The 27638-nt window shown below is 39.4% G+C and overlaps 1 protein-coding gene across 3 annotated transcripts in view; it reads right to left on the bottom strand.

The window, feature by feature from the left end:
- SFSWAP (splicing factor SWAP) overlaps positions 1–25088 on the bottom strand; it is a 30026-nt gene extending 4938 nt beyond the window's left edge. Inside the window, exons 1-14 of one of the 3 annotated variants that reach the window (XM_008920727.4) lie at positions 24706–25088; positions 22104–22273; positions 21432–21569; positions 19918–20003; positions 16599–16824; positions 16051–16166; positions 15059–15194; positions 14418–14655; positions 14078–14209; positions 13634–13727; positions 11195–11372; positions 9228–9461; positions 8190–8380; positions 294–559 (exon numbers count right to left, since the gene is read on the bottom strand). In XM_008920727.4, coding sequence (XP_008918975.3) covers positions 294–559; positions 8190–8380; positions 9228–9461; positions 11195–11372; positions 13634–13727; positions 14078–14209; positions 14418–14655; positions 15059–15194; positions 16051–16166; positions 16599–16824; positions 19918–20003; positions 21432–21569; positions 22104–22273; positions 24706–24959 — 2459 coding nt within the window. In that variant the 5' untranslated portion in view covers positions 24960–25088. Of the gene's footprint in view, positions 1–293; positions 560–8189; positions 8381–9227; positions 9462–11194; positions 11373–13633; positions 13728–14077; positions 14210–14417; positions 14656–15058; positions 15195–16050; positions 16167–16598; positions 16825–19917; positions 20004–21431; positions 21570–22103 lie in introns of all 3 variants that reach the window. The other 2 variants (XM_025895484.2, XM_025895483.2) reach the window with 2 other exon arrangements.
- Positions 25089–27638: the final 2550 nt, after the last annotated feature.

Genomic DNA, 27638 nt, shown 5'->3' with positions numbered 1-27638 from the left:
GAAGAATTTATGGTACAAGTTTGCACTATGTAATTAGAAATTAACGATTCATTATTTCATTAAAACCACTTTCAAAGACCTGCCACAGTTTATGATATTTATTTATTGCCTTCAAGCTTACTGTACCAATGCTTATGTAATGGAAGAAGTGCAAAGATATTTTAAAGAGATATATAGCAAAAAAGCTTGTTAGCCAATTGATAGCCAAAAGTTTTAAAGAGATATATATCCAAACACAAAGAACATAAACAGTATGTTTGAACATAAAGAACATGTTAGGCCTCCAAACCCACCTTGAATGCCTGACAGTTCTATAGGCAGTGGGAAGTGAGTGCTTTGCTTTTGAGTGTGATCTAGACCTGGACTTGGATGATGAGTGATACTTGAATGGTGATCGAGATCTTGATCTAGATCTTTTCTTGTGTTTTTTCCTTTTCTTCTCCTTTTCTTCATCCCTGGGAAGATCCCTGCTTCTGCTTGAAGGTCTTTCTGTTTGTTTAACCTCCAAGGTGGGTAAAGTTCTGACTGCAGTCACAGGACATGGTATACTGTTGACAGTCTGAAATCAAAGGTAAACAAAGAACTGTTCACTTTTCAAGTTAGTCGTGCTTCATGAGGATTATGTAAAGTGTGCATAAATAAGGCTGACATCTTCAAAAACATCTATCTAGCAGAATTTAACAGAGGCCTGTACAGTTCCCCAAAGATACATATGCAAGTTGGTATATGCATGCTAAGACTGTCAGCTTAACTAGGACATAGTTCTGAAGTTTTCATTTTTAGTTCTTAGAAGAAATGTGTTCTAAAAAGTGGGTGCTATCAGATATCTTTTAGTCTACTTATCCTCTTTATGTAATAAAGGATGAACCTGAAAATACAATCAGGAACTTCTGACATTCAAAGTTAAGTTTCCTTTCTGAACTCTGCAAAACAAACGTGAAGGGCTGGGAAGACCACAAAAATTATTAATCTCAAAACAGGTCCATGCACAGTTGATGATCAGTGAGTAATTCCAACTGCAGGAGATTAAGCAAAACCACACTGAGACATTTTCAAATTATCAGCTTGTACCCCAGAGAGTTCTGCTCAATACCTTGCTTGGAACAATTCAAGTCAGGCATTATAGATATGCTCCTCATTTCAAAGCCTGTCATTCCCCCAGCTGCCGTTTCAAGGCAACTGGAGAAATCAGTTCCCTCTGTCATAATTTCTGCTCCACCTGGTCTGACACTTTCACTGTTTGATACAAGGATACTCACCATGACTGGAATAAAAAGGAACACATTAAAACCTGAAATAACCAAATTAGAATCAGGTGATCTTTTCCTTTCTTTTTGCCCTTCTCCTACCCTGAATGTATCCAGGTGACAACTGGCCACATCTGAATAGTCAAAAAGCCAGCTCTGCTTCACGTTAGAGAGCTGTGACACTTTTCTGTGCTGTAACTAATAACTGCTGTCACAACACCCACAAAACCAGCAATAAAGCAGCACTAAGGTAGTTTGCTTCAAAGACTATAAACATTTTACAGCAGGATCATTTGAGTGACTGGTTTACCAGAGGCCCATTTCCAATTTCACATATTCCACATGTAACTGCAGACACCTCCTCTCCAAACTTCAGAGTTTCCTAAGAGGCCACCACTGCTGACTTTTGTTCCTTGACAATGTTATTCATGTCTTTATAGAGCACCTAATCCTGTGCTTTGAACACTACTGAATATGTAATAGCCCAGTTTGCCTTGAAGTAGACACCTCTAATAGCTTGAAACAAAATAGCTGTAGGCAAAGTAGAGTTAAGAGGAAAACAAGAGAGGGAAGAAAACCCCAAAGGTTTTCAGTGCCCAAGTTCATTTGGTCGCATAAAACACAAGCTCTCATTAACTTCCTTTTTGGCAGGGGGATAAAGGAGTGACACATTTACCTGTGCCTCATACAGAGATTCTCTCAGCAACCTCAACAAAAAAACCCCACAATGCCAAGCCCTGTTATGTATCCACCAAAAGCATCCAGTGCTGACACTGTGGGCTCTCCTTGGCTTTCAGGAAGCTGCCACTAAGGAGTGACAGTGCTGTCCAGATATCCCCGAGAAGCTGCAGGATGGTTGGAGATTCAGACACCACTGCTCCAGCTCACGTTTGGAAAGCCACACAGAAGTAACTTTAGCTACCCCCAGGTGAATATGCAGGTTCTGCAGTGAAATACAACAGGTGACACACAGGGGGAAGTCACCCTCCTTCACCACTGTGTCCAGGACACAGTGACAACTGTCAGGCCACAAGGACGTGATCACCTGAACAAAGGTGCTGCTTCCCTCAGTGGGAAACTCTGGTTGCCTTCAAACTAAAAAAGCAGCAGCAAAATGACCTGATTCACCATCAGAGCAGAACAGAGAGCTCAGTGAAAGCACGTCAGCAAGTTGCTAGGCCACAAAGAAAGTTTCTAGGTGTATAAATAATGCCGATGAGTAAAAACATTTGGAAAAAAAAATAAACCGTCTGGAGCGTCTGGCAAAGAGACAAAGTTGTCAGTGGTTTGTATTTTTACTAGTGGAAGCTGATCCAGGCAAAAGAAGGTAATGGGAATTCAAATTGGAGGCATGAATGCAGAAAAAGATAATTTAAAAAAAAAGAGAAAAAAAAAATCACATCAAGCACAGAAGCATTTCCAAAAGGCAGAAACACTCTGCTTTACTGACCAGGCTCTGCCAACTCGCAGCTCAGCTGAAGAGTTTTGGAAAGCACGGAAACAAACTGGTTACCTGATGAATTTTATTATGCATCTCAAGGGATAAGAGATTGACATTTTTTTCAGAGCTCTTGTAAGAAGTTAAACTGCAAATGTTCAGATAGCATTCACTAAACCTCACTTGTCTGTCCATTTTGGGCAACAGCATATTTTTTTGGCCATTACTAAATGCTACAGTGACAGACAAATTCACTGGCAGAGTTGTTCTTCAGCATTTTATTTGCATGACTGAAGCAAGTCTGACTAAAATAATGCTAAAAGATGATTTAACAACTCTTGTTTAGCAGGAATAGGTTAGGAAAGAGCTCTATAATAAGGAGGATTTATAGCTATATGAGAACAGAAACGACCACTTCAGTTCATTACAAGTCATTTGCATATTTGCAGTATTCATAAGCCCAGAACATACATTAGTTATTCTGGGGTTACACTACTTAATCAATACACAAAGCCAAAATTAGAAGCGAACCAAAATGTGCTCATTGCAACAGAACAAAACACTAGTATGTTCAAACAAAACCAACTGGCAAAGAGCATTGTCCATAACATTACTAACACTTCTATAATTGGCTAATATTTCTTTTCCAGTAATTTGAATCCTATATTAGATCAGCACTGAAAGAGTTAATCAACAATTCTTTTACTTCAGTAAAATCTGAAAAAACTCCAGATTCTTTTCTACCACTGTATCTTTTTTTACTGCAGGTTCCTCAAAGCTTATGGTGAAGTATTCCCTGACTGAGAATTAATAAGCAACTGTCCATCAGAAATAGGAGTGTATTATATTTTGTATTTATTGCTCTGTGCAATAAAGTAAGCAATTACATCTTTTTAGATGTTTGTCAGTTCTAGTCTCAATAAACTGGCCCAAAATTATTAAACAGAAGAGATAAAAATATTTCCTATAGAACAAATTCAATACTCAAAGACTCAACAGTTTCATCAAGGTTAAGGTGCTGCACTGAAACCCAGCTATTGACAGTACACTGACCATGGTAAGGTCTTCAAAAGGAGACAAAATTTGGCATCCTCAGTTTTGAAGAGCCAACTGCAAAGAAATTAGTGGCTGTGAATCAGTTTGCTATATGGATCAATATGCCTTTGTATCTTGAGTGCTTTGAAGACTAAAAATCAACACATAAACATTCTTAACTCCTCACCTATCTTAATTAAAATGGCAGATCCTGATATTTACCTTTTTTCTCCCTGTTAAATTATGATTAAAGAATTTATACTACAAGGAATTACAACTCTCATGCAGTTTTTGGTTATTGCAATAAAAAAGAATTTCCAAATGCCATCAAGTTATCCATCCCCCAAATGCCAAATTAGTATGTGACATTTTATGTTTTTCCTTTATCTTGCTTTTTCAAAAGGACAGACAGATTTACAAGCAAACAAATTCATCTTCCCCTCTCATGCTAAAAAGAAGATATAGATACCTATAGACTCTGAAAAAAAAAAAAAGGTAAAGAAGTGAATGGCTCTGAAATATTCTAAAGCATTTTTTCTTTAACTACTTACTGGATGGTTTTCATTAGACAACTACATTTTGCTCCAAAATTAACGTAAAGAAAATAGGCAAACATAGAATGGTGTTCACATTATTTTTCCAAAAAGAGGAATGCAGCAGTATCTGCAGTCCACTGCTACAAAAGTAGGATCAACTACAGCAATCAGTGTGAAAGACATGCACTGTCTGCAGTGGTTGATTACCTTGTTATGCTTGACAAAACTAGAAGAGCATCTCATTTTTAAACATGGCACACTTCTATTTCACTCGTAAACAGACTACTTTCCACAGGAAAAAAAAAGAATTGTTACATACAGGACAAAAGTAAGGACAAGCCATCTAAAGAAACAAATGATAAAACAGGGCTTCAAAACAGAGAAGATGAAAGAGGCAAAAGAAGGAAAAGTTTTGCTTTGTGCCACAGAATCTTTATATTCAGAGGCACAACAACAGATGACATTTGGGACAAGCCATTAAAACAATGTCACTTCCAAATCATGTGCTTGTCTGGTTTTGCAGCATCATGACTGTGGATTTCTCTTCTTGTTTAAACTGGACACCAAGGTTTATACAGGGAACAGTTTGGGCATAACCAACTGTCTTTGACATGCCTATCAAAGCACCATCAGCCCTAAAACATTTCTGACTTAGGATAAAATATGAGAGATTAGCAGAATAATCCATACCAAGGCCTACTACCAAGGACATACAAATATAATCTTATAGTTTTTAAAATTTCAATTATTTTTAATAATTTTGAATAATATTTGCCTTTCAGACTATGAAACACCTTCCTTTATTTGTTTTTAAATGAAAAAAAGCAGCACTCCAGATAACCTGGAGGGCTCCAGCTTGGCATGTCTAGAACTGCAGTTGTTGAAACTACAAGTTGCTCGTGTTGTAGGACAAGGAACCTGCTCTCACTGCAGAATGACAGCAGCTCCTCTTTAGTGACACTGACAGATGTGCCACTCGGTGTGATTTTCTTGTTCCAGAAGAGTGTACCTGAATTATACATGTAAACACAAGAAGGGAAATGTCACCCGGTCACTGTTTACCCACGTCCTGAAAAAGGGCACAGACTTCACCAAGCACAAGGTCACTGGGAGCTGCTCAGCTGTGGAAACTGAGCTCAGCTCCACGTTTTCCAACTACTGGTTTGAGGAAATATTCTGCACCACTGTACTGTTGTAATAATGCATGCAAGAACAGTGAGGAGCCATTTGTGAAAAGCTGTGCTGCTTCACTGCTCCAGCTCATTTTTCAGCCTTTTTCTGTCTTTCTCTTGCTTCATTTCACTTAAAGAAAAACAGGAAACCATATAAAAGAAATAATTCAGTTATGGAAAACGTAGAACTGACTATTTTTAAGATTCAGCTGAAGCCAAACCAGCTTAAAAGTGCTCTGTTCTATGGTATTGACTGTCCTTTACCTGCAGTTAGGAGAATCGATTTGATTCAAAGATATAATGTATACCCAGTACCAGCCTTTCTTTCATGAGATACAAGGTATCAGGAAAATCCCAGAGAGGTCACAAAAGCTTTGCACATTTAATGCATTTCTGCACAGTGTGATAAACGGATTCTCAGCACAAATGTACACTGTGTGTACACATAAAGAGCATTTACTAGTTTTTATACAGCTATTAGGCTGGGGCAGTGTCATGGAAAAAATGCACCTCCCATGGACATTCTCAACTCCCCTTCACTCTTTATTATACATCCCAGTCATTACTCAGTTTCTGAAACACGTTTTAAGCTACAAAAATCACACCACTACATTAACTCTAAGACCAGAGCATATCAATCTTTTCTTTCCTAGACTCCTCATTGGATGTTCCTTCCCCCAAAACAGGAGATGAAACACAATAAGTGACATCTTCGGTGGATGCAAATATTTAATTTTTCCCTTTGTTTTCAGACTAATTAATTTTCTGATTTAATTTCCCCAACTAGTTCCACTGGCCAAACTACAAAATTAATTTTACACATCTTTCTCTCTTGCCTTTTTACCATACTTCCTTTTTATTACAGCCACTGCAGTCACCCTCTTGTTACTTTTGCAGTGAGTGTTTTCAAATGCATCTTGTTTCTGAAACACAACTGAAAAAGCTTAAAAAAACCAAACCAGTGGTATGTATTTATTTACAAGCTGATTTAGACATCATGATGCTGCTTTCTGGATTCTCAGGGTGTATAAAACAGAGGTTAACAAGTCTGCAATATGATTTCACTCATCTTTCACCAACACAATTTCTCAACTCAAATGGGCTGTTACAAATAGGCAAAAGCAGGCAAGGAGAGCAAAAGGTAGATTATTTGGAATGAATGGAGATGGAAACTTTTTCAAATATGGCAAATGGAACGACAGCTTGAAAAAAACATTCACGTTCCAAAATAAGTTTTTATATGCAAAAATCTATATGCATATATCTACATAAGCATGCCACTAAGCAAACCACACTTAGCAAGAATATTACTTCCAAAGGCATGATGGCATTTTGGACTGTTTATTAAAACAGTACTAGCACTCCCAATGCAACAGCCAATTTTATTTTTAAAAAGCAAGGTCACATCAGAAACATTTAAATATATAACTGAAATTCTAAAAAAGTCCTTTAACAAAGAAAGCACCTCCAAACCATTTCTATTGGTAAGAAGCAGTGAAACAGGTTATTTTAAAATTATCAAATACACTGGAATTTTTTGTGTAAGAAAAACAGATGCCTTCTCTGAAACTGTACATATGCAGGAGATGGAAAAAGAAGTTTCTAGAAAATCAGCTTACTGAGAAGTGGGATAGGGAGTGGGTTTTTGTTGAGAAGTTCACTTGCTTTTTAGTAAGTTCAGCTTAGAACTTCAGTAAGTTCAGATGTGAGCAAGAACATTCATCTGCTCTTCTGAAAAAGAGTCAGCTGTCACTGGTTATTTCAGGCATTCTCTTAAAGAAAAATATCAAAAGAACCTTAGCTTGGAAATATCTGTCCTTGACAAATTCCCTTGAGAAGGAGAGCAGAACTGTGAGTCTGGGGAGTTTTGCATTGTCATTGTCTCTTTGCATTCAGTCTTCAATATATAACTGAGAAAAAGTACTGAACATCTGTGCCAGGGAAAATTGGTCAGCAGTAGCAAAGAGAAACCCAGAGCAGATCTCTTTTGGGATGTGACCACATATAATTCTTACATCTGCTACTCTGTGCTGTTAAGGATCAGCTAAACTGCAGGTATGTCCCTTTCAGTTGTTCTCTTGGAAGTGTTTTCATGGTTAATCCATGATTTATTTGGGAAAAAAAAAGAAAAAAAAATTGAGAACTGGGCAATTAATTATTTGTTAGGTACTGGAATTCTTTCTGTGGGAAAGAAAATGATGGAAAGCCATGTCATTTGTTCTTGTAACCAGTCTGTCACAATCAATATCTAAAGTTTTTTATCTGTATCCAGAGATGACATTTGGCTCGATTAGTGCAACTGGATTCTTTGTTTTACTGCCTTTCCTGGAAGCAATGTAATTCCAAACCCAGGAAACTGAGGTTCTACTTCCCAACAGTGTTTGAATTTGCAACATGCATCAAACTCATCAATATGCACATTAAATAAGCATCACAACTGATATCCCAACACTCTTGAAAGGTGAGCACTCTAATAGATGGACCACTAGTACAGAGCTTAAATGTGGAAGGTCCTTTTCCTTTCTGTATCTGGCTAACTGACCTCAGAATTTGTGCAGCACATTTTTCTACCAGTTCTTTAATGACAGATGACATATGTAAGATAACTGAAAAAGATTAACAGTGTTTAAAATTCAAATTTCTCCCCATTTCGAAAACCTTCCATCTCTTCAGTCAAATCCACAACGCTGTCAGATTCACACTCCAGAGGAAAGTTTTCTGACAGCTTCTTATGGAAAAGAGAAATTTATTTCCTGCTTACCTCGTTACTGAAGGAATTCTCTTCCATTTTCTCAGTTTCTGCCTCTGCCAGAGGGTTTTTCAGGGTCTGTAAGAACAGTGCAGCTTTCCTTTTGCGCTCTGCTTGTAGCTGCTTCTCCTTGGATTCTTTGGAGGCCTGTGCAAGCTTCTCCCTTGCAGCAGCTGCTAATCTGTCCTCTAGTTTCTGCTTTGCTAAGAAAGACAATTAAGCAGAGAGTAATTCTGAGGGAACTTGGCTTTCCTTGAAATAAAAACATACAAAAATATCACAAACCAGCAAACAGCCTCTCCAGTCATTCTTAAGCCTTTCTATTACATCCATTCAATGACATGATAAAGATATATCAGATTGAAATTAGGAAATTCCAAGCATCTTAATTCACAGATATATCATTTTCTTGATGAAAAGCAGTACAGGGGAAGTAAAAACTTTTCAACTTAAAAAACCCCCAAATGATAGGCCCTGGGGAGGAATGGCAATTTGATTCTTTTAAAATATCTTTTCATTCAAATTCACACAGCATACCCTTCTGTCCTTTCCTAGTAACAAGAAAAACCCACACGAAGACTTAATGACATTGCATTATAAGAGTAACAAAACATCAACTAGGTGATATTAGTCTATATGGGAGTGCTATATAACTGAAAAATAGCTTGAAGCAATTCATTGTTCTCTGAAGAAAATGAGAAACAGATATGCCTTTGCTTGGCTCTGTTAATGCAATCTGGGAACCAAAAGGTTAGTGTTTTACTCAAGGTTGTAATGGAAAACAAAAAAAAAAAAATTCAGAAAGATCAGGCATTAGGGCAAAGCACTTGACAGCAGTCCATTAAAAATCTGATTTTTGCTGAGCAACTAATGAAGATTCGATTCTTAACAATAAGAAGGAAATAGTGGTAAAAGAAAAGAATTCTGATTCCTGTTAACACGACACAGAAAAGATTCAACACACTAAAATGTCACACATTCACATGACAGTTATGCAGTTTCCCTGAAGGACTCAAAGCTTCATTTAGTTTTCAGTGCCACATGGAATACCTTGTTTAGCTTCCAACTCCTCCTGTGTAAGTTGAGGTTTTTTCTCTTCCGGAGCAGCACAAGGTGTGGTAACTGCTGGAGTATGGTTTGAAGCACTGTTAGCAGTCTCTTGGCCTTCCTTTCCCTCCTCCTCCTCCTCATCACTGTCATCATCTAATTTAACACGGTTTTTCTCCAAAGGAAGAAGGTCGTTTTCTTTGGCCTTGATTGCAAAGCTTATTGGAGCAAACGATGCTGTGAATGAATGGGTGAGATTTCACACATCATTAGGCAACACAACCCGGTTTTTTTTGAACAAATTTGTTTTTAAATAAAGGTTGGAAACTTCCTTTGTCTGTAAAGACCTGAAAAAAGATACAGCATTAATTTCTAACCCATTTATCCAACATGAAACTTCAGTGAATAAAGAATGGAATTTCTCACACATTTCAAGCAAAGCAACCTACTACCATATGGTCTGCTGCAATGTATATCTTCCTCAGGATGCCTTTTGCATATATATCCTATAAGATTTAAATATAGTAATTAAATTACATACCAAGGTTTATTAAAATACATGCTTTGATTCTGGTAATTCTGGGTTCAGGAAATATGCTCAGAAACAGAGAACTCAAGCATTCCAAGAGAAGTGATAACAGTGATTTTCCAAATTTTTCACGTGACAAAACAAATCCTAAAACGAGATTTTACTTCCTCAGAGGCAGAAGAAAAATCTAGTGCCAATGTTATGTCTGTCTTGCAGCCAAGTACAGTATTTAGGTTACAATAAAGTGGTATTTGTACCATATTAAAGGAAATGAAAATAAATATTAATAGGAATGAAACTGTCATGAAATGACTCTCACTGGTTATATTCCATCATCCGAATTTGAGCAGATTACTATTATGAAAGCACAGGCTCCAGTTTGCCATTTATTAATAACACAAAAAGAAACAATACCATTTTCTGGTGAACACTGTGTTCCCTTAACAAAGCACCTCTGAAGACAGGAAGAATTGCTCCTTCCCCAAGAAAGCTTCTCAAGCTGCCCAGGGAAGAAAGGGCAGAGTAAGGACAGTGAGGAAACCACAGCAAAGAGCCTGGAGCCTGCAGGCCCTGGAGGGAATGGGAGTGCAGGGAGCCTGCAGGCCCTGGAGGGAATGGGAAGAGAGAAGAATTCCAAGGGACCACAGGATGTAGATAAACTTAGGAGCAACTAAGTGAGGTGGCAGGAAGGCAGCTTCCATCCATGGAAACACAGGTCAGGAGTGGGTTTTCTGTTTCTTCTTTTTTTTTTTTTTCTCCAATGGCTTTCAGTTCTAGTTAAAAAATTTAAATTTCTAGTTTTTACTGCAAAAAAGGAGAATTTTTAAGGTATCTTTTCCTGATAGGCCAGGAAATCAGTTCCCAGATACAAATAATCTCTACTCAGGGCACTAACAGTGTGCTAGCTGACTTTGTTTGACTGGCTTCCAGAAAGATCTTCCCCTTCTGTCCCCCTGCTGCTACGACTACAAGAGGAAAAACATTCCACTGAGACATGAAAAGGGGTCTTTTTTTCCAGCATGACTAATGTCCAACACAGGAAGACTGAGCAACAAGCCTAAACTACTTCCTCCATATGTATGCTTTCAAATCAGACCACTGCTTTTATTCAGAACAAATGACTTCTTTCTTGCACAGAGCTTGTAACTGCCAAATTCAAAATGACAAAAATAAGATTCTGCTGGGGTCAACGATGAAAGCCTTCAACTTAGCACAAAACCAAAGTGAAACCATTTATTTTGTCAGCCCATAAACACCTGATAGTCTGATAAGAAAGAAATATGAAAGCAATCAAATTACTTATTTCAGTCCCTTTTTGATGCCTTCGGTGCAAATGTATTTTTCGCATGATGAAATTCTTTTCCTCTCTCCCACCTTCTTTTTTTTTCCTTATGTACCTGTTAACAAATACTTTCATGCCCAATAAATCATGTTAACATACCTTTCACCAGTTTGCCATCACTGACAGCTTTAGGAGGAGGAACATCCTTTTTAGTTCCTGGAACTCCTTTAGAGCTTGGCTCAGACACATCTTCAGGTGCATGTTCATCTGCAAACTGAGTCTCGCTTGGTGTATCGCTGGCAGTGTCTGTTGGAACATCTTCAGAGGAAGATACTCCCTTTTCAAAAGAAATGTGCAGAATTACTAACTGGGTGGTTATGAAATAATTAATGCAGCGTCTGTGGAGCTGCAGTTTTGCCAGCCATTTCAAAAATCACATTATCAGCTAATCACATAACAGCTATTTTTATATCACTGAGCACTCATGACCATAAGTCTGCCTCATGTAAACCCACTGTGGGCTGTAAAATCTACAGACCTACTGTAAGAACATTGTTATTTTACAGCAAAGAAAATGTTCTTCAGCTGATACACTATTGCCAAAAACCGTTTTAAAAACTATATTTTTAAAATTAGACCCTAAAAGCATATCCTTTTTTTCCCAAAGTATATTCTTTAAGGTCTTGACCTTCAGGGTCCCAGACCAAACCCATTAACGTTGATTCCCAGGGACAAAATACAAGCTTACAACACGTTTTTCCTAATGTACAATTGCATGATAACTTCTTCAACAGAATCAAGTTTTACAGGGGTCAACACGGGTTGATTTGTTCCAACATCTTGCTGAAGAACATTGGGCCTAGCAGTGTTTTTTGATACAGTGCAGATGTGCTGAGATTTCTCAAAGGAGTAAAGAATTCCTGGTTGTGCTATTACATGACTGAATCATTCAGGACCATCTCTGAACTCACAGTATAAAAATTTCAAGATGGATATTACAGAACATTCAAAATATTTACATGGTGAGTCAGGCGATGACATTAAGTAATTTAACATTGAAATGTGCCTCTCAATAAATAGTTTGGTTGCATTCCACTGCCTGTTGTTAAGTATGTTTGATGTTGAAATTGAGGTATTGAGCAGATCTTCCCTGCAGCCATTCCCTGACCAACAGAACTAATTTCTGTAAAATCCTCAAAGGGGAAAAACACAATGAAATCAAAGACTTCATCGTGTATTTACTGAGGCCAGTAGTACAATTTCTTATTAACTTTAATGGCCAAAAGGAGAAGCCTCAATTGCATTAGTTGCCTATACATGTATTGCTAAAGCATAAAGATAATATTGAAATCATTATTTAAAAAAAATGAAGAGAATGGCATTATCTACAAAGCCATGCAGTACAAAAATATGCATTGCTACACTTGACCTCGAGGGACTTAAGTCAGCTTCTGGTGCTTCTTCGCTGTACTCATTTGAACATTTAAAATGAATCCTTTATTATTATGCTTTGGTTAGTGTACAATTTCCCTCCCAATAAGTGTTAATAAGTCCCTATTAATTATCTAAGTATTAAGAATTCAACCCACTGGTTTGCAAATAAGACATTCTAGAATAACAGTCAACATTGTGGCACAGGACAATTTTGCTTGCAATTTATCAGCTGAGTAAGATAATATTTACCACAGCTTATCTTTAAAAATAGTTTTTTCACAACATTTTTCACTATTAAAACAAAACATGAGACACAAGTGTTTCAAACAGCAATGAGTATTGAATTTCTTCATTTTCCACAAAGCAATTCCGAGGAGTTTACCCACAGGCCTACCTTCTTCAGTTTAAGGCTCCCCAATCTAAGCCTTGAGATGACAAATGACATAGGGCCTAAAAAAAAAATAGCTCTTTCCCATGAAAAGTTAACATCAGATAATGTAGTTCTGATACTATTTGCAATTTTCTTTTCAGTAAGAGAACAATCTAATTAGCTAGCACGAGAACAGTTAAAGACATGGATGCCAAGGCTGGCTATCATCTTCTAATAACATGGACTAGGAGAAGCAAAGCAAGTAGGAAACTCATGTGAGATTCTGAAGCTCCAGCATTGTTGCAGTCATGACAGGACTCTTAACAAAACCTCCCTCAGAAAAAAAACATGTCAGAAAACTAGTCCAGCCTCTGTGCTACTGTTGTACAAAGAACCATGAGGCACATGAGAAGGTGTGGGTGTTAAAAGCCAGACCTCCCCTTTCTGACAGCACAATGCTGATCACAATCCTACAAAGCTCTAAACCTCCACAAAGCATACATTCCCTCCTATAGAAAGCCCAAAGATTTTCAGGTGGTCATTTTATATTGCAACCACAGTGAAGTGGCTTATACTGAAAAAGAATTAAGCACCACGCCACCTCACATATCCTTACTTAAATGCCATACAAAGCTAAAAATCAACAAAAAAAGTATTCACATCCTTTACTGAATAATTTCTCCATAATTCAGTGATCCATTTTTAAAATGTCTCATGGTAACACAACAGATAAACCAGGCCTTTTCTCACTTTCACTGCATTTTTAGTAGAAGTATATACAAACACACATGTACCTGGCAGTTGTCACTGCTCTCTTTTTGAAGGAAGAACTGTTTTTTAAATTCATAATAAGCGTTATATTGGTGCCATGGTTGCAGGAACTCAAACCTGTGAAAAGAAAACTGCATATCTGAAAATGCACATGAACATAGTGAATACCAACAATCCTTTACCATCTAATTTTCTCTAGCAAATGAAACATGGAAGGACTCTTATTTATGCTTAAACTTCAGAGGATACATATTCAGAGCATGCTTACTGGAGACATTTTCAATAGGCTGTTTTTTTGAGAATTTGGGCAATAATGCTTTGGTCTTACTTTTAAGTAGATCCCTGAATTTCAAATTAAAAAAAAAAAGACAGTACTTATCTACTTGAAACCCACATGCCCTGGTAATATATTTAAAAACAAAACTGTCAACTTTTAAAATACAAGTTTAAATAACATTTTCTCTTACCTGAGATCATTCTTGGCACGAACACTGGTTTCAAATTTTACCCCATTCCTAGCAACATACTCAGCCAGCTTATCAATGACAGGTTGGATATCTGGAGGTGGAGGTATAATGGCAACCACTGGAGCAATTGTGCTGAAAACATCAAGAGTAAATGGTTTTCATAAATAGAACATAAATATCTTTCAGACTCTTGCTTTAATAACAACAAAAAACTACACAGAGGTTTGTTCTCTGTATGCATTTAAACTTGATTCAGTAACAGAACACTCCATATACTAAATATTCCATACTGAAGTGCAGGAAGAGCCCTCCAAACAATGAAAAAATCTGCACAAGGTACCTTGTAGATGTTGTGGTGGAAGTCAACCCACTGCTGCTGTCACTTGTGTCTGGGGGAGGTGGAGGTGTGGTGCCAGGGGGGGGAGGCACTGTTGCTACCCCTGTAGTGCTGGACACAGTCACCCCTGCAGGCAAGGTGCTGTAGTAGGTGGCAACATCTATTCCTGGAGGTGGAGGTGCCAGGCAATAGGTGCCATCAGGGAGCATGTAGTAGCTGTAATACATGGCTGCCACCGTTGCTACAAAAAGATACATTTAAGAACAATGTTCTGATTAGAAGAAAAACACCCAGTTAGAAAAAAAGTTATTGCATCAGTACTAACACATTGAGAATTCAGATTCACAGCACACACTAAGAAATGGCACCTGATCTCTTGTGTAAAAAAAAACCAAACAAACAAAGAAATAGAAGGTGGCTCATGTTAATGCTCTTAGGCTGACTAAGAAATATGTGGAGTAAGGGACAGAATGCAGAAGTACTGAAGGTTACAAGTAATAAAGAATGCACCTGCAAAGGCTCAGGAGACTGAAGAAGAATAAACACACAGGATCAAGCATGAAGCCAACGTATTCTCCTCCCACCAGCATCCACACACAATTCATCAAGACACTCCAGCAGCTGCCTAATCACAAAGCACTTACAATCAGAGGAATATTCTGCCTGGGATGTCTGCACAGCTGCCCCGTCTGTCGACTGTGGTGTGGATGAGTTATTATCTGACTGGGCTTTGCGCACCAGTGCTGCAAGGGGGTGATCAGGGTCTACCACCTTCAAAGGCTGGAAAGGTTTTCAGAGGAGAAAAAGAAAAAGAGATTAAAACTGGAAGTCCATATTTAAGGCATAACGGCATCAACATATTTGGGAAAGTAAATTTATGTAAGTTAATAGATACGGGTAATTCTGCGCAAACTTCTAAAAGAAGTTAATCTTTTTGTAGCTCTCATGTCAGAATCAACATCTCTGAAAATTAGTGGAAAACAAAACAAAAGTAATTCCATCTGAACAGAAGTGCATGACAAAAAAAAAAGTGGTTATTACTGTTAGCCATGTACTGCCATGGCTGGGATAAGCCACAGAACCTGCCTTGTCTAAGCATCAGGCAGCACCACAGCCATTCCTTTGAAAGCCTCAAATACATCCAACCATCTGTCAGCCCCATTATTCCATCACTGCCCAGACTAAAAAAAAATAAAAATAACTAACACATCCAGCAAAATTTACATGTAATGAGTAGTAAATTCTAGTGAAATATTATTTGCTGAAAGTGCCATTTCATGTCAACATTTTATTTACTAAAATCTAAAATGAAAACATTCTCAGCTTATATACAGAAGGCATTAAATACCTTAATCTCTTCTGCTTCAACACAGGTTCTGTGGGATAAATCCTTGAGTGATGCCCTCAATACCAGAGGGCATCAAAAATAGAAATATAATTCTTACAAATGGAAAAATAACAATTTATGTACTAGAGAAAAGATAACTCAAAAGCCTATCAAAACAGACCTCAATTACAGTCTGAAAAAACCCCCAAACCTTTGTCAATAAAAGACCTGAACACCTGCATATTATAATTTTTGTGTCCATGAATCAGGTGTTTTACAAGACAAAGTAATTTTAATAGGGTCAAGTACCTTCATGAGCTCTTCAAGCCTACTGCATTTTTTAGATGCAAAGAGACTCGGATGCAGATAATTTCCATCATCGTCGTCGTCATCATCATCATCTTCCTCAGACTTGACTCTCGAGTCTAAACAAAAGCAATGTCTGAATTTTAGCTGGGTTTGCTATGAGTTTGCATTGGGAGAGAAAGATGATACAGCACTAGCATGAATTCTTAAGGAAGCCTCAATTATATAAATCAGCTTATTCACAAATACACAGATACAAGAAGATATTGCCAGACATCAATAACACTAACACTTAAGTGTTGAGTCCTTCTGTTGGGCTTGAGCCTTATGAGTTTCTAAAACCTCCAAAATCACAGCAGCTGCTATAGCTGAAAGCTTTCCAAAACAGCATCTTTTCAAAAAATCTCCTCCAATTTAAGCAAAGTTTTGAATCATCACATCCACCTCAGCTGGGGGTAACACCAAAGAGACACGGCTGCTTTACCCACGACCCCAGTGGCCGTTTCACTGACTCCCTGCCCAAAGCCAGGCTGTGAAAAGCAACAACTCACGTTTCTTCTCGTCCGCTTTGCTCTCGGAAGGGGCAGCGTATCGCCCCTCCTTCATGGCCTTCTGGATGAACTTGTAGTAGGGGTTGAGGTAGTGGTCGAAGCGCAGGAAGTCGAACTGGGAGTTGCGGGCCTGCTTGGCCTTCAGCATGATCTCGAACTGCGCTCCCTGCTTGCACACGAAGTTGGCCGTCCGCTCGATGATCGCGTGCATTTTCGCTGTCGGCGGCTGTGGGAGGGAAATGTCATATATTTGTGTTTTCATAAGTGGCTTGTAAAGGTGTGTTACAACTCCAAAGGGAATTAGAAAGAACAGGAGCTCCCTGCCCTTCTCAGCTTTCTCTGGCAGCTCAAGTTTCGGGATCTCTCACAACTAGTGAAAGCACGTCAGCACTACAAAATAACCAACACAGTCCCAAGCTGCTCGTTCAGTTCCTTTTGCAAGATCCTCTCCTTCCATCAGCACAACTGTTTCTGCCATTGCACACCAAACTGAAAGGGGAACAAATCCAGGGTGACTTCGGTGTTACAATACCTCAAGGTTATCTGAAGACTCACAATATACGGTCTTCATCCCCAGAGCTCTCCTTAATTCTGTTACCTCTGAGTGTGCAAATATTGTTCCCTAACTAGAGAAGTTTGTTACTTTGCATTTGCTTGGAGGGAACATGTTGTCTCTCAAGACCAACATAAGAACTATAATTCCTATGTGCTGTCACATTCCCCTAAAGAGTCATTGGACGCCTTAACAATAAAAGAAAAAATAAAATTAATAAAGTTACACAGCATCCATGCATTCCACTCCTGAAATCCCATCTAGGGAGCACTACCATATCAAACCCAAGAAGAGAAGAGAACAGAAGTACAGTAAAAGAATGAATGAACATCATTCACTGTCTTTAATTTCATACTCAGATAGCTGTTTGTCTTGTGCTTACTAACTGTAGAAACACATACTCTGCATGCCTATAAAGACTGAAGTGTCACACTAATGATTTGTTTTAGCTTTGCAATTTTATTGGTTTAAATACAGAACTATGCTGCAAACCTCAGAAAATGGTTTTCATTAGACTGGAAGCATGGTGCTCCACGTAGGGAAAGACATCTGAATATTATCAAACAGCCCATTTTTAAAGGCTGCTTTCAGACAACTGGATCCTCTACCAGGACAACATGTCCAACATGTAAAATAACTAATTGTTACAAGTTTTACTTGTCCCTTTAAAATCCTAACAAAGATTATTTTAATTAGAGGCAATGAAGTTTTTAATAAACTGGTAACAATTTGTGCATTATCAGTTTCACACCATATATCAAGTTTTTCTGTTTCTATCTCTCCTCAGAAGTTATTAACTGATAATTTCCTCTTACAGCCCACTTTCATAGCATCCATAGACTTCTTAAAAGGCACTGGTGAAAAAGTCATTTCTGCCCATAATCACAGTCTGAAGCAGTGGAAGACCTCCTGCATCCTGGACACAGCTCTCCTATTCCAAGTTGCAGAAGGACATTACTGCTGCACTTGGAGTTGCCACACAGTGAACCTTCCCCAGCTCACCAGAGCCTCTGGACTTTTTATGCAGTTGTGCTGACTCATCTTCAATATCACATATTTGCATTTTGCATTGCTCTGTATTACAGAAGTTATTTCATATCTGTCTTTGTTGAACTGCACCTTGGAGGTTGTGAGCAAGGTCTCCACATTAGCAAGCTGACTCTCAAATTTTAACTTAGTTCCAAGCAGCTTCCTCTCCAAAATGATTCAAAGTTTACAAGTGACCTTTACCAGGCTTCTATTCCTCCCAGCAGTTGAAATAAAAAACACAGAATGAATATGTTCCCTGGTAAAGCTGACTAGAACAAATCAAGGCTTGTAAAAAACCAAATTCTCACAATTCTCAATCCAAGGTCAAGTATACACTTGTATACATATACAAGTATATGACTTGTTTTCAGAGCTGCTGTCTAGACATTTTGATGGTTGCTGGTTTTTTTTTTACTCAAAATCAAATATGCCTATACTTGCTTTCTGTTCATGTGAATACACTGGAGTTCAATAACTGACTGGGAAATTACTTTGGTAAGTCCCACACTGCATTCTGCAACATCCACAGAAAATACATCTTAAGTTTCAGAACAAAACCCAAGCCAAGCAGCTGTCTAAACCAACAGTCTGTCACCTCTCTCACCACCAGTTACTGCTTGGAAACAGTATCCAAATGCAAAATAAGCAGCTTCTCTCTGAGAACTCAAGGTTCTTATTATAAGGCTAAAGTATAACTCATTATTTAAAGGCAGCATATAAAAATCTTCCCTGAATTTAGAACTAGGTTGGTAAGCAGCTCACTAATGAAATGCATTATAGATTGTAGAGAAGAGGAAGTAAAATTAAAATAAATTGCACACTAGTTTGGTTAAATAGCTCTTATTTCATGTAAAAAGACCACAACAGGATAAATATTTTTAATTAAAAGCTAATGAAGTAGAAAAACACTCTTACACAAATATCCTGTGCTCACTATTATTCTAGCAGAGTGCTTTGAATCTTTAGTGACCAAGGTTATCAAGTTGAAAATATCAAGTTGAGCCCATATATAAATTAACACTTTCGTGACTACAGTTATAGAAAAAGGAATATTATTTGACTTCCCAGTATCTTCTATAAAAATTGATATAAATTGAAAACCCTCAAGGTTAGAACTGTACTCAAGTAGGTGTCTGTTCAGCAAACTTCAGGAGGCAGAAAAATACGCATGTTGCAATTAAGTTTAAATTATGTAGCAAATTCTGGTGACATCACACAAAGGAAAGAGCTTCTACAAACTTCTGGAAGCTAATACTTTCAAGTTATTTCACACTTAGGCTAGTTTCAAAAACAGCCTTTACACTTGGTCAATTCCTATCCCCTTCAGATTGGGACTCAATTAAAAAGAATCCAGAGAAAACCTCCTGAATAGAAGCAATCTTTTGGTTTACTGGTCCTTTACGTTCAGAATGTCAGCCTTGACATCTCGGCAAGAATCCATTCCAAGAACAACTGCCCTTTCTCTGCATTATCTTAAATAATATCACAAGTGATACTAAATGCACTCTGTACAAGCCCTGCAATCATTTCACTGAGAAAAAAGAAGATTCAACAGTGTTCACAGAACTCAAGAATTCAAGAAAGAACATTTGAAATGAAGCCGCTCTTTTAGAATAATTTAAAATAAACCACAGTAAAGTTAATGGAAAAAACCCCAACCCAGTCACCAAACAGTAGAGCACCATCAGCTCCCCAAAAGTTGGCACAAGTGTAGCTGCATTAAATGTACACACATACCAGTTCCACATCAGAGGGGACATTCAGTCCCGGAGGGGCAACAAAAGGTTCTTCATTTTCTTCTATATTTTCTGTCTGAGCTGCTTCTACAAGAAATGACAGAAGAAAATATATAAGGTCAAAAACAATTATTAAAATAAAGTATGCCTAAAAGGATGTGCACTCAAGGAATTTATCAAATGCAACTATAACCAGCATTTGCACTGAAGACATTTAAATATGGTTATAAGGAACAATTTGTTTAATGTTCTGTTATTTGCTACAGCAGAAACGTCCCTCTGAAAATATTTTGCTTTACAAATTGTTATAATAATTGAAAAGTTTACTTTAGAAAGTAACTTACTGTATTATCTATTCTATTGGCTTTAAGAGAAATTGTATTCCAGGTTTCCCCTTACAAACTAGACAGGACCAAGTGCATGGACACCTGACCACAGGAACTCTGGGCACAGCAGAGCAGCCTCATCACACATGAGATGTCAAAACAATCACTGCTCACAAACCATGCAACAAAGGGACTTTTTGGTTGCTTTCTGGTAGGTTGTTTTTTGTTTGTTTTTTTTTAATGAACTTGAATAGTTTAACTCCCCAAAGGCACAGAGAAATTTCAGCATCAAGGAAAGAAGGAAGAAGCAGACAAATCAGAATGGGAGTGTTTCTTTTGGCAGTAGCTCCAGCTAACACTGTTTGGTGATGGAGTCTAAAACAAATGAATTAAACCCCAGAAGAGACAATGCAATTCAGCATCAGATAGAGCACAGAAAAAAACCCTTTGTGGAATGTAACACAGACACTGCCCTGACACAATCTCTCAAACACAGCAGCAAAAAAAATGAATAAGTTTTAGCACCTAAAATGATCCTGCACTGCAGCACACACATCTTGGTAAGACAAGCACATCTCATACCACAGTAACACATCAATACATAGTTAGGCAACCCAACTGTTAATTAAACACTTTACTAAGACATAGTTCAAAAACCATTGAAAGTTTGCTTAAGGCTTCATGCTAAAAATACAAAGTTACTGCAATTAGAGGTGGGAACATGAGAACTTAATTCTGTACTTTTTAGGTCATGGAGCGGGCACACTGTGTTGAAGACAGACTCATTTCTAATAATTAAGATGACAAAATCTAAATTTAAAAAATACATATTCTTATTAATTACTATTCTATGTTTACAATTATATTTTCCTTCTTGACTAAGAAACACAGTGTCAACAGACAGCCATGTGAGGAATTACTAGTTTTTTCTGCATAAGAATCTGCAAGACAGCAGAATTAAATTCCCTGACTGCTGCAGTATTGACTGTGCTGTAACAGAAAACATTTAAGCTCATCAAGAACAAAGTCTGCAAAAACTCAGTAACAGAGTCCCATAAAGACTTTGATGAAATGCTTTGAGAATTTTTAATTGCATTTTAATGACACACATATTTTCAGCCTGCAACTGCAAGACACAGAGGCGCAGTGTCCTCCCTCTCAATTAACCCTTGCTATTTTTACCCCTTACCTCTTTGTTTTGCAGGCTGATGCTCCTCCTCCTCAGTGGGTTCTGAAGGGTCATAGTAATCACTGCCATAACGGAATCCCACTGCATTATAGGTACCATCCTCTGCCAAAGCTTCACTCAGTCTTTTATATTCCTCCTCTTGAACAAAAATGCAATTGCCAACATTAGAACATATTTGGAAGCTAATTGATTAAAAAAAAAATAGAAGTAATAATTCTTACTTTAGTTTTAAAATTAGAAGTTTTCACCTGATCATTTTAGCTTTCATTAAAAACTGAACAGAAAAACACAGCATGTAACACATGCTGAGCACTTAATTCTTCTGGAAGAGACACGGGCTGCGGATTAAGACATTCTAATGCAATTATGCACGTAAAGCAGGGAATTTCACTTATACAACACTAAAAAAGAAGCACAATGTGTTTATTTTGGGGCATTTGGGGGGGGTCTGAAATCCCAGTCTGCCCTCAGAATCTGGGCAATTTCTGTGTGGCTCTACAGTTAAACTATCCTGAGGTCCTCTCACATAGGCAAAGACTCCCGCTTTTCGAATCCACTGGGTACTGTCAAGATAACATCAGAAAAAGAGAGTATAAAATTAGGAGTAAATTTAATTTCATAATAATTTCTTTAAACATGTGCTAAACCCAGGAAGTTTCCTTGAGCAAATACCTTGCCTTGCCTCCTCCTCAAGCAAGTCCGTATGCAAGGCTAAATACCTCTCTTCATCACAGAGGGCTTCTATTCTAGCCTCCTCTTCGGACAACTGATAATCTCTGTTCCACGTGGAATATTCAGCATCGTATTCAGAAAGGTCATGCAGGTGACCACGCCCATCATACCTGCAGGATGAAACAGCTGGTCAATGCAAAGAACTTAGGGCTTGGGTTTATGTGACTACTTAAAATACTTACCCATTAAAAATGAAAAAAAAAAATAAATACTTATACGTTAACGCAAACTGCCTTTTTTAGAAGTTACGATTAATTTTGCTAATCATTTGTCGCCAACTATCGAAAATTTAACAGTCTAGATTCCTCTCAAAGAAACTAATAAATTATTAACAATTAAAGGCAAAAAGGTATCCTTTAATAGTTTGTTTTTTTTTTTAAGTGGGATCCATTTCCTTAACAGCTTCTTACCGTACGTGCTTCAACCAACCAATCAATGTCACTTGCAAAATACGTTTTTCTGGAAAGTCAAATAGCTTACATTCACACAAACCCGAGTACATAAATACCTATCCGTAAGAACCAAACGGTCGAAATTTCCTCGCTTCTTTCTGCTAGTCCCGAACTCTCAGGAGAAATCTTCACCATAGAAACTTGCGTCCATTGGAGGTAAAATCATGGCTAGGCTCGGCCCCTAGCCATTTGGCTGAGGAAATAAGTTCTGGGTTATGTGATAGAGAGACACACATACATAGGAACAGTAACATAAACATGCAATTTAAGGAGGTTTCACCGCAAAACCGGCAGAGATCAATGACGGACAGTTCCCGTCTACCAGGAAACGGTTTGGTTTGCAGGAAAAGCACTGCCCTGGGATAATGTTTGTGCACCAGCAAGAGAAACTGATTGGAAAAGTAAAGTGACAGTAAACTCGACTCCGCTGAGGTGTCTTCCCACACACAACTCTTGACTTGTGCCAACTCGCTAGACCAAAAACAAAGAAAGTAAATATTCTTGTAGCAAAAAAGTGAATGAAACACACAGGTCTGGTTAATCAAGCTCTGTCCACAGGCAAACTTCAACCCAAGTCTTCTCATAGCAATGTGCTTTTCTCAAAATGGTGACAATGGAGACTTCCTGCTGCTGGAGATAAAAGGAATCTAAGCTTCCAAAGGAGTTTATAAGATTAGCAATTGCAAGCTGCCTTAACTCACAAACGTCCGTTATTCAGGTGTTTCAGTACCTGTGCACTGACAAGCACATACTCAGTGTTTGCTCCCTACAATTTCTGTGCCACCTGGGAACGGGGCTGCTGCTGCACAGGACCCCAAAACCGGCCTCTACCTACCCACGAGATCTGTCACAGAAGAGATCTGGATCACAGGTGTGCAACGTAACACTTCCATTCTCACGTAACTGAGAACGAAACACAGCTACAAACACTTCTGGTTGTTTTTTCCTGTGTTTGTGCTTATTTCAATTTATCAAACTAATTTCAACGATAAAAAAATCATTAACAGTACAGACACCAAAACAGTGCAAGGGCACCTCTTTTTTCTCCAGTCTAATGGAAGGGAGTGGAAAGACCTTCCTTTATTGACCATTTTCCAAGCCAAATGCAGCTCTTAAGTCATAACAAGAAAATCAAGTCTAGCACCAAAGCAATGATGAAATTGAGGGAACAAATATCTACAGTATGTCATGTGATCCTTTTCAAACCAAAATCCTTCCATCTTTCCCACTGAGGTTTTCAGGGTCAGCCACAACTCTTAAATTATTCTTTCAGTGCTCCACTCAAATGTAACCAACCTGACCTCCTATCTTCCCTCTCTCCAGCAAAACATCCAGAAAACTCTTTCTGAATGAATTAATTTCTAAATCCCACCCTGCACTGCTGAAACAACTCAGAGACCAGAAGGAACATCAAGGTAGATTCTATTCCTCTCTCTGGCCACGAACCTGGACCTACTGCATGAACAACCACAAAAAAAAAAGCCACCTCTCACATAAAATTTGAACAGCAAGCACCCAAAATCAACTCCATTCTGACTAATACAGTGACTCATGGCACAAGGAAAAAGTAATTAGGCCAAGAATTACTTTTGGGGTGTCCCACCAACAGCCTGCAGCCAGATTATGTAGGAGAAATAAGAAATCCCCATTTGCTCTGAGGTGGGTAAACACCTCTGCACTGTGTTCTCACCTAGAGAACACACAGCGTGCCTAGCAAGATATTCCCAAAGCAGTCGGGCTCCCTTGGACTGACTCCAAGTGAGAAGCTGAGAATGTTTGTGGTCCGCACTGAGAAGGAACAGCCCATTCCCGCTCTCCGCTCCGCCCTGCGGGGCACAGGGACCACCGCGCACGGACGGGAACCTCCAGCGCCGCCGGAGCGGGGAAAGCCGAGTTCCCGCTGCCGGGGGGGCCCTGCAGCGACACCAAAGCAGCCCCCGGAGCGCTTTTCCAGGGGGAGCTGCCCTCGAAGAACATCCCCGCTGCTCATCCCCCGCCCTCACCTGCCCACAGCACAAGGGGGGGAACAGAAAGAGGCTATCACAGGAGGAGGGCTCGCAGCAGAGTCTGGGGGGTTGTGTTACACCGACCTATCGATCATGATCTTGGGGTCTCCCATCCAAGGAATAAGGTGTCGCCCCTGTTCCTGGTACTGAGCCTTCTCATCATCCCGAAACAGCTTGCAGGCATAGCCGAACACCAGCAGCTCCACACGGCTATTCCCGCCTCCACCTCCACCTGCTCCGGGGGGCCCGGGCACCGCTCCCCCGCCTGACAACAACATTAGGGGCGGCGGGCCTGCTTCTTCCGAAGTCCGTCGAGACCCTCCGGCCCCTCCGTACATCCCCGGGGGCCTCAGCGAGGCAGCGGCAGCTCGCAGGAACAGCGACTGTCCGAGCAGCGAGTCCCCGCCAGGGCCGGGCCCACGTTAAACCCCCCAGCTCCGGAGCGCCACTGCCGCCATCACCCGAGACAAAATGGCGGCGCTTCCGCTTCCGCTGGCGGCGCAGGGGCAGGGCCGGGCTGGCTCTCACGAGCAGCAGATTCGCCGCAGAGTCCGGCAGCCCGGGTGTGAAATCCGGGGGGAAAACACAGCCCAGATTGCTCCGTAGCACCGGCAAGGACACGGCTCCCTCGACGACAGGGGTCGCGGAGCTCGGCGAGGTCGACGCGGGCGGGAGCACGGGTATGGCGAAAGTGCGGAGCACGGGGGGCGGAGCGGCGCGGAGGCCCCGCCTCCACCGCACGGGGGTTCTGAGGGGCCGCCTGAGGCGGCTCCGGGGGAGGGGCTGGGTGCGTGCTCGGTCCGTGTGGATCGAAATGAGCCCGTCGGGGTTAAAAACAACAACCGAGAACAAATTTTTAATAAACAAAAATTCCCCGGAGCCCACAGGGGAGTGGGAGGCTGAGGGGGCTCGGCCCGTTTCGGGGCGGCAGAAAGCGGGGATTTACCTCAGGCAGTGCCCGGGAAGCTCAAGGGGAAAGGAAAGCCTGGGAGCCAAGGAGGGAATCGCAGGATCAATTACGTTGGAAAAGGCCTCTGACATCGAGTCCAATCTTCGACCGATCACCACCATGTCAATTAGACCATGGCACTGAGTCCCAAGTCCAGTCTTCCCTTAAAAAGAAGAGGGCACTGAGGGAGATTTAAATATATATATAACATATAGTATATATATATATATAATATATACCATTATATATATATAAATATATGTATGTATATATATACATAAAGGACTATTTTTGCTGAAGTTGGTGGTCACCTGCTTGAAATTTCAATATTTGTTTACTCAGGGTGGGTTACTTTCATCACTCTTCCAGAAGTAAGGAAGGAACAAATTGCTTTGCATATTTTACATACAATTCTGTCAAGAAACAAGTTTTTAGTGATTCACGGTGGAGGTTATTCCACAGCCTTTGTAACCAAAGGTTGGGGGTGCTCATAAAGGCAGGCAGAGCTGCTGGGGTTTTCCTGTGGGAAAAATTTCCTGGCTTCATTGTACACAAAGGAATGAAACATGTTAAGATAGTGTGGGGAAAACAATGCAGGAGCAGTGGAAGAGACATGGATAGTTTGTATCAGCATCTAGAAATACCTCCTAGCGTGCGAACTTGCCGAAGGAGGATACTAGAAATGTCCTTGGACGTTTTATTCATCTGGAGTAATGAAATCGGAAATAATAATGTGTGGGAGTTCCTCAGTATCTTTCAGAGTGAAATGCAAAATCTGAATAAGCTTTCTAATGATGCTTTTAGGTAGCTGTGATGCATACACAGTTCCACCTGCCATTCCACAGCCCTGAAAAGATGGTTAAAATTCTACTAAAGTTAACATCTCTATCCCTGAGTGTGTGGAAGGTACCAGTAATCATCTGATACTTCAAAGTTATCAGTGAACAAATCTGCTAAAGGTAGATGCTTCAGAGAGATCTTAGTGTTTGATAAAAATAATGACTAAAGTTGTTTTAACAAAGACAGAAGTTCTAAGTGTAGCAAATGCCTGACCTTTGAGGAACAAATACAGACCTGAACACCAAGTATTACAGGTGAGAACACGCTTGACTATTGTGCAACAATTTTATACCAGCTGGAAAACATTTGGAGCAAAGAAAAGAGCAGGAGAAAACCATGGAAAGAACTCCAAGAAAAAAAAAAAAAAAGTTTTTGATGGGGGGTATAAGAAAGCAATATATGGTGAGGATTTTTTGACTTCCGTGAGTCCTCTGGTAACACAAAGGATTCAGCAGAAAGATGGTGAGGCACAAAAAGAGCTCTGTGCAGCTGAAGTGGCAGCGTAATAGGATAACTCCAGACCATTTTAGTGAGATATCAGCGTTTGAGACAAGGACATGAACTGTGCATGAGTCAGATAAAGGACAAAATGGAAAACTTAGTTACAAAAAATGCAATTAGAGAGAGATAGAGGGAGTGATCTCTTTAATGATGAGCTGGCGTTTTCCAGAGCTGAGCCATTTGTAGAAGAACTAAGAGGCAACCAGAGCACTCAGGAAGGATAAAACACCAGGTGTTGATAATGTTCCCACTGAATTATTAAGAACAGAAGGGGGTAATACTTTAAAAATTAATTTGTGTTGGTTTGGTAGTTTGTAAATAATGTAAAGAAATGGAAAAGGGGAATCACGTGTCTATTTTTAAGAAAGGGGACAAAATGAATCCTGAGGCCCAGGGCAGCACCTTGCTGTTTTTTACAGCATGGGATGTTCTGGGCTGTTTGTTCACACATCATTAACCTGTAATCAGAAGAGAGATTCAGAGAGACTTCTGAAAGAACAGGACTACAGCACCATAGTTCTTTTCAGATTATTGTGTAACTGGGGAAAAGAAATAGGAACATAAGCAGACAACTTACAGGGATCTTCAATGTCTTTCAGAAAGCTCATCATAGTACATTATGAATTCACATTGGTATAAAAAAGCACCCATCCCTTTCCTTTTTCCTTAGTGTAAAAAATTAAACTTTTTTCCCTTTCTTTTTTACTCTGCATCAATGACTGGGGTG

The sequence above is a fragment of the Manacus vitellinus genome, unplaced genomic scaffold (genome assembly GCF_001715985.3).
Source record: "Manacus vitellinus isolate BGI_N305 unplaced genomic scaffold, ASM171598v3 scaffold_31_pilon, whole genome shotgun sequence".
NCBI lineage: Eukaryota > Metazoa > Chordata > Aves > Passeriformes > Pipridae > Manacus > Manacus vitellinus.
Note: the sequence above shows the minus strand (reverse complement) of the source record. Positions and strands in the feature narration are given on the sequence as shown.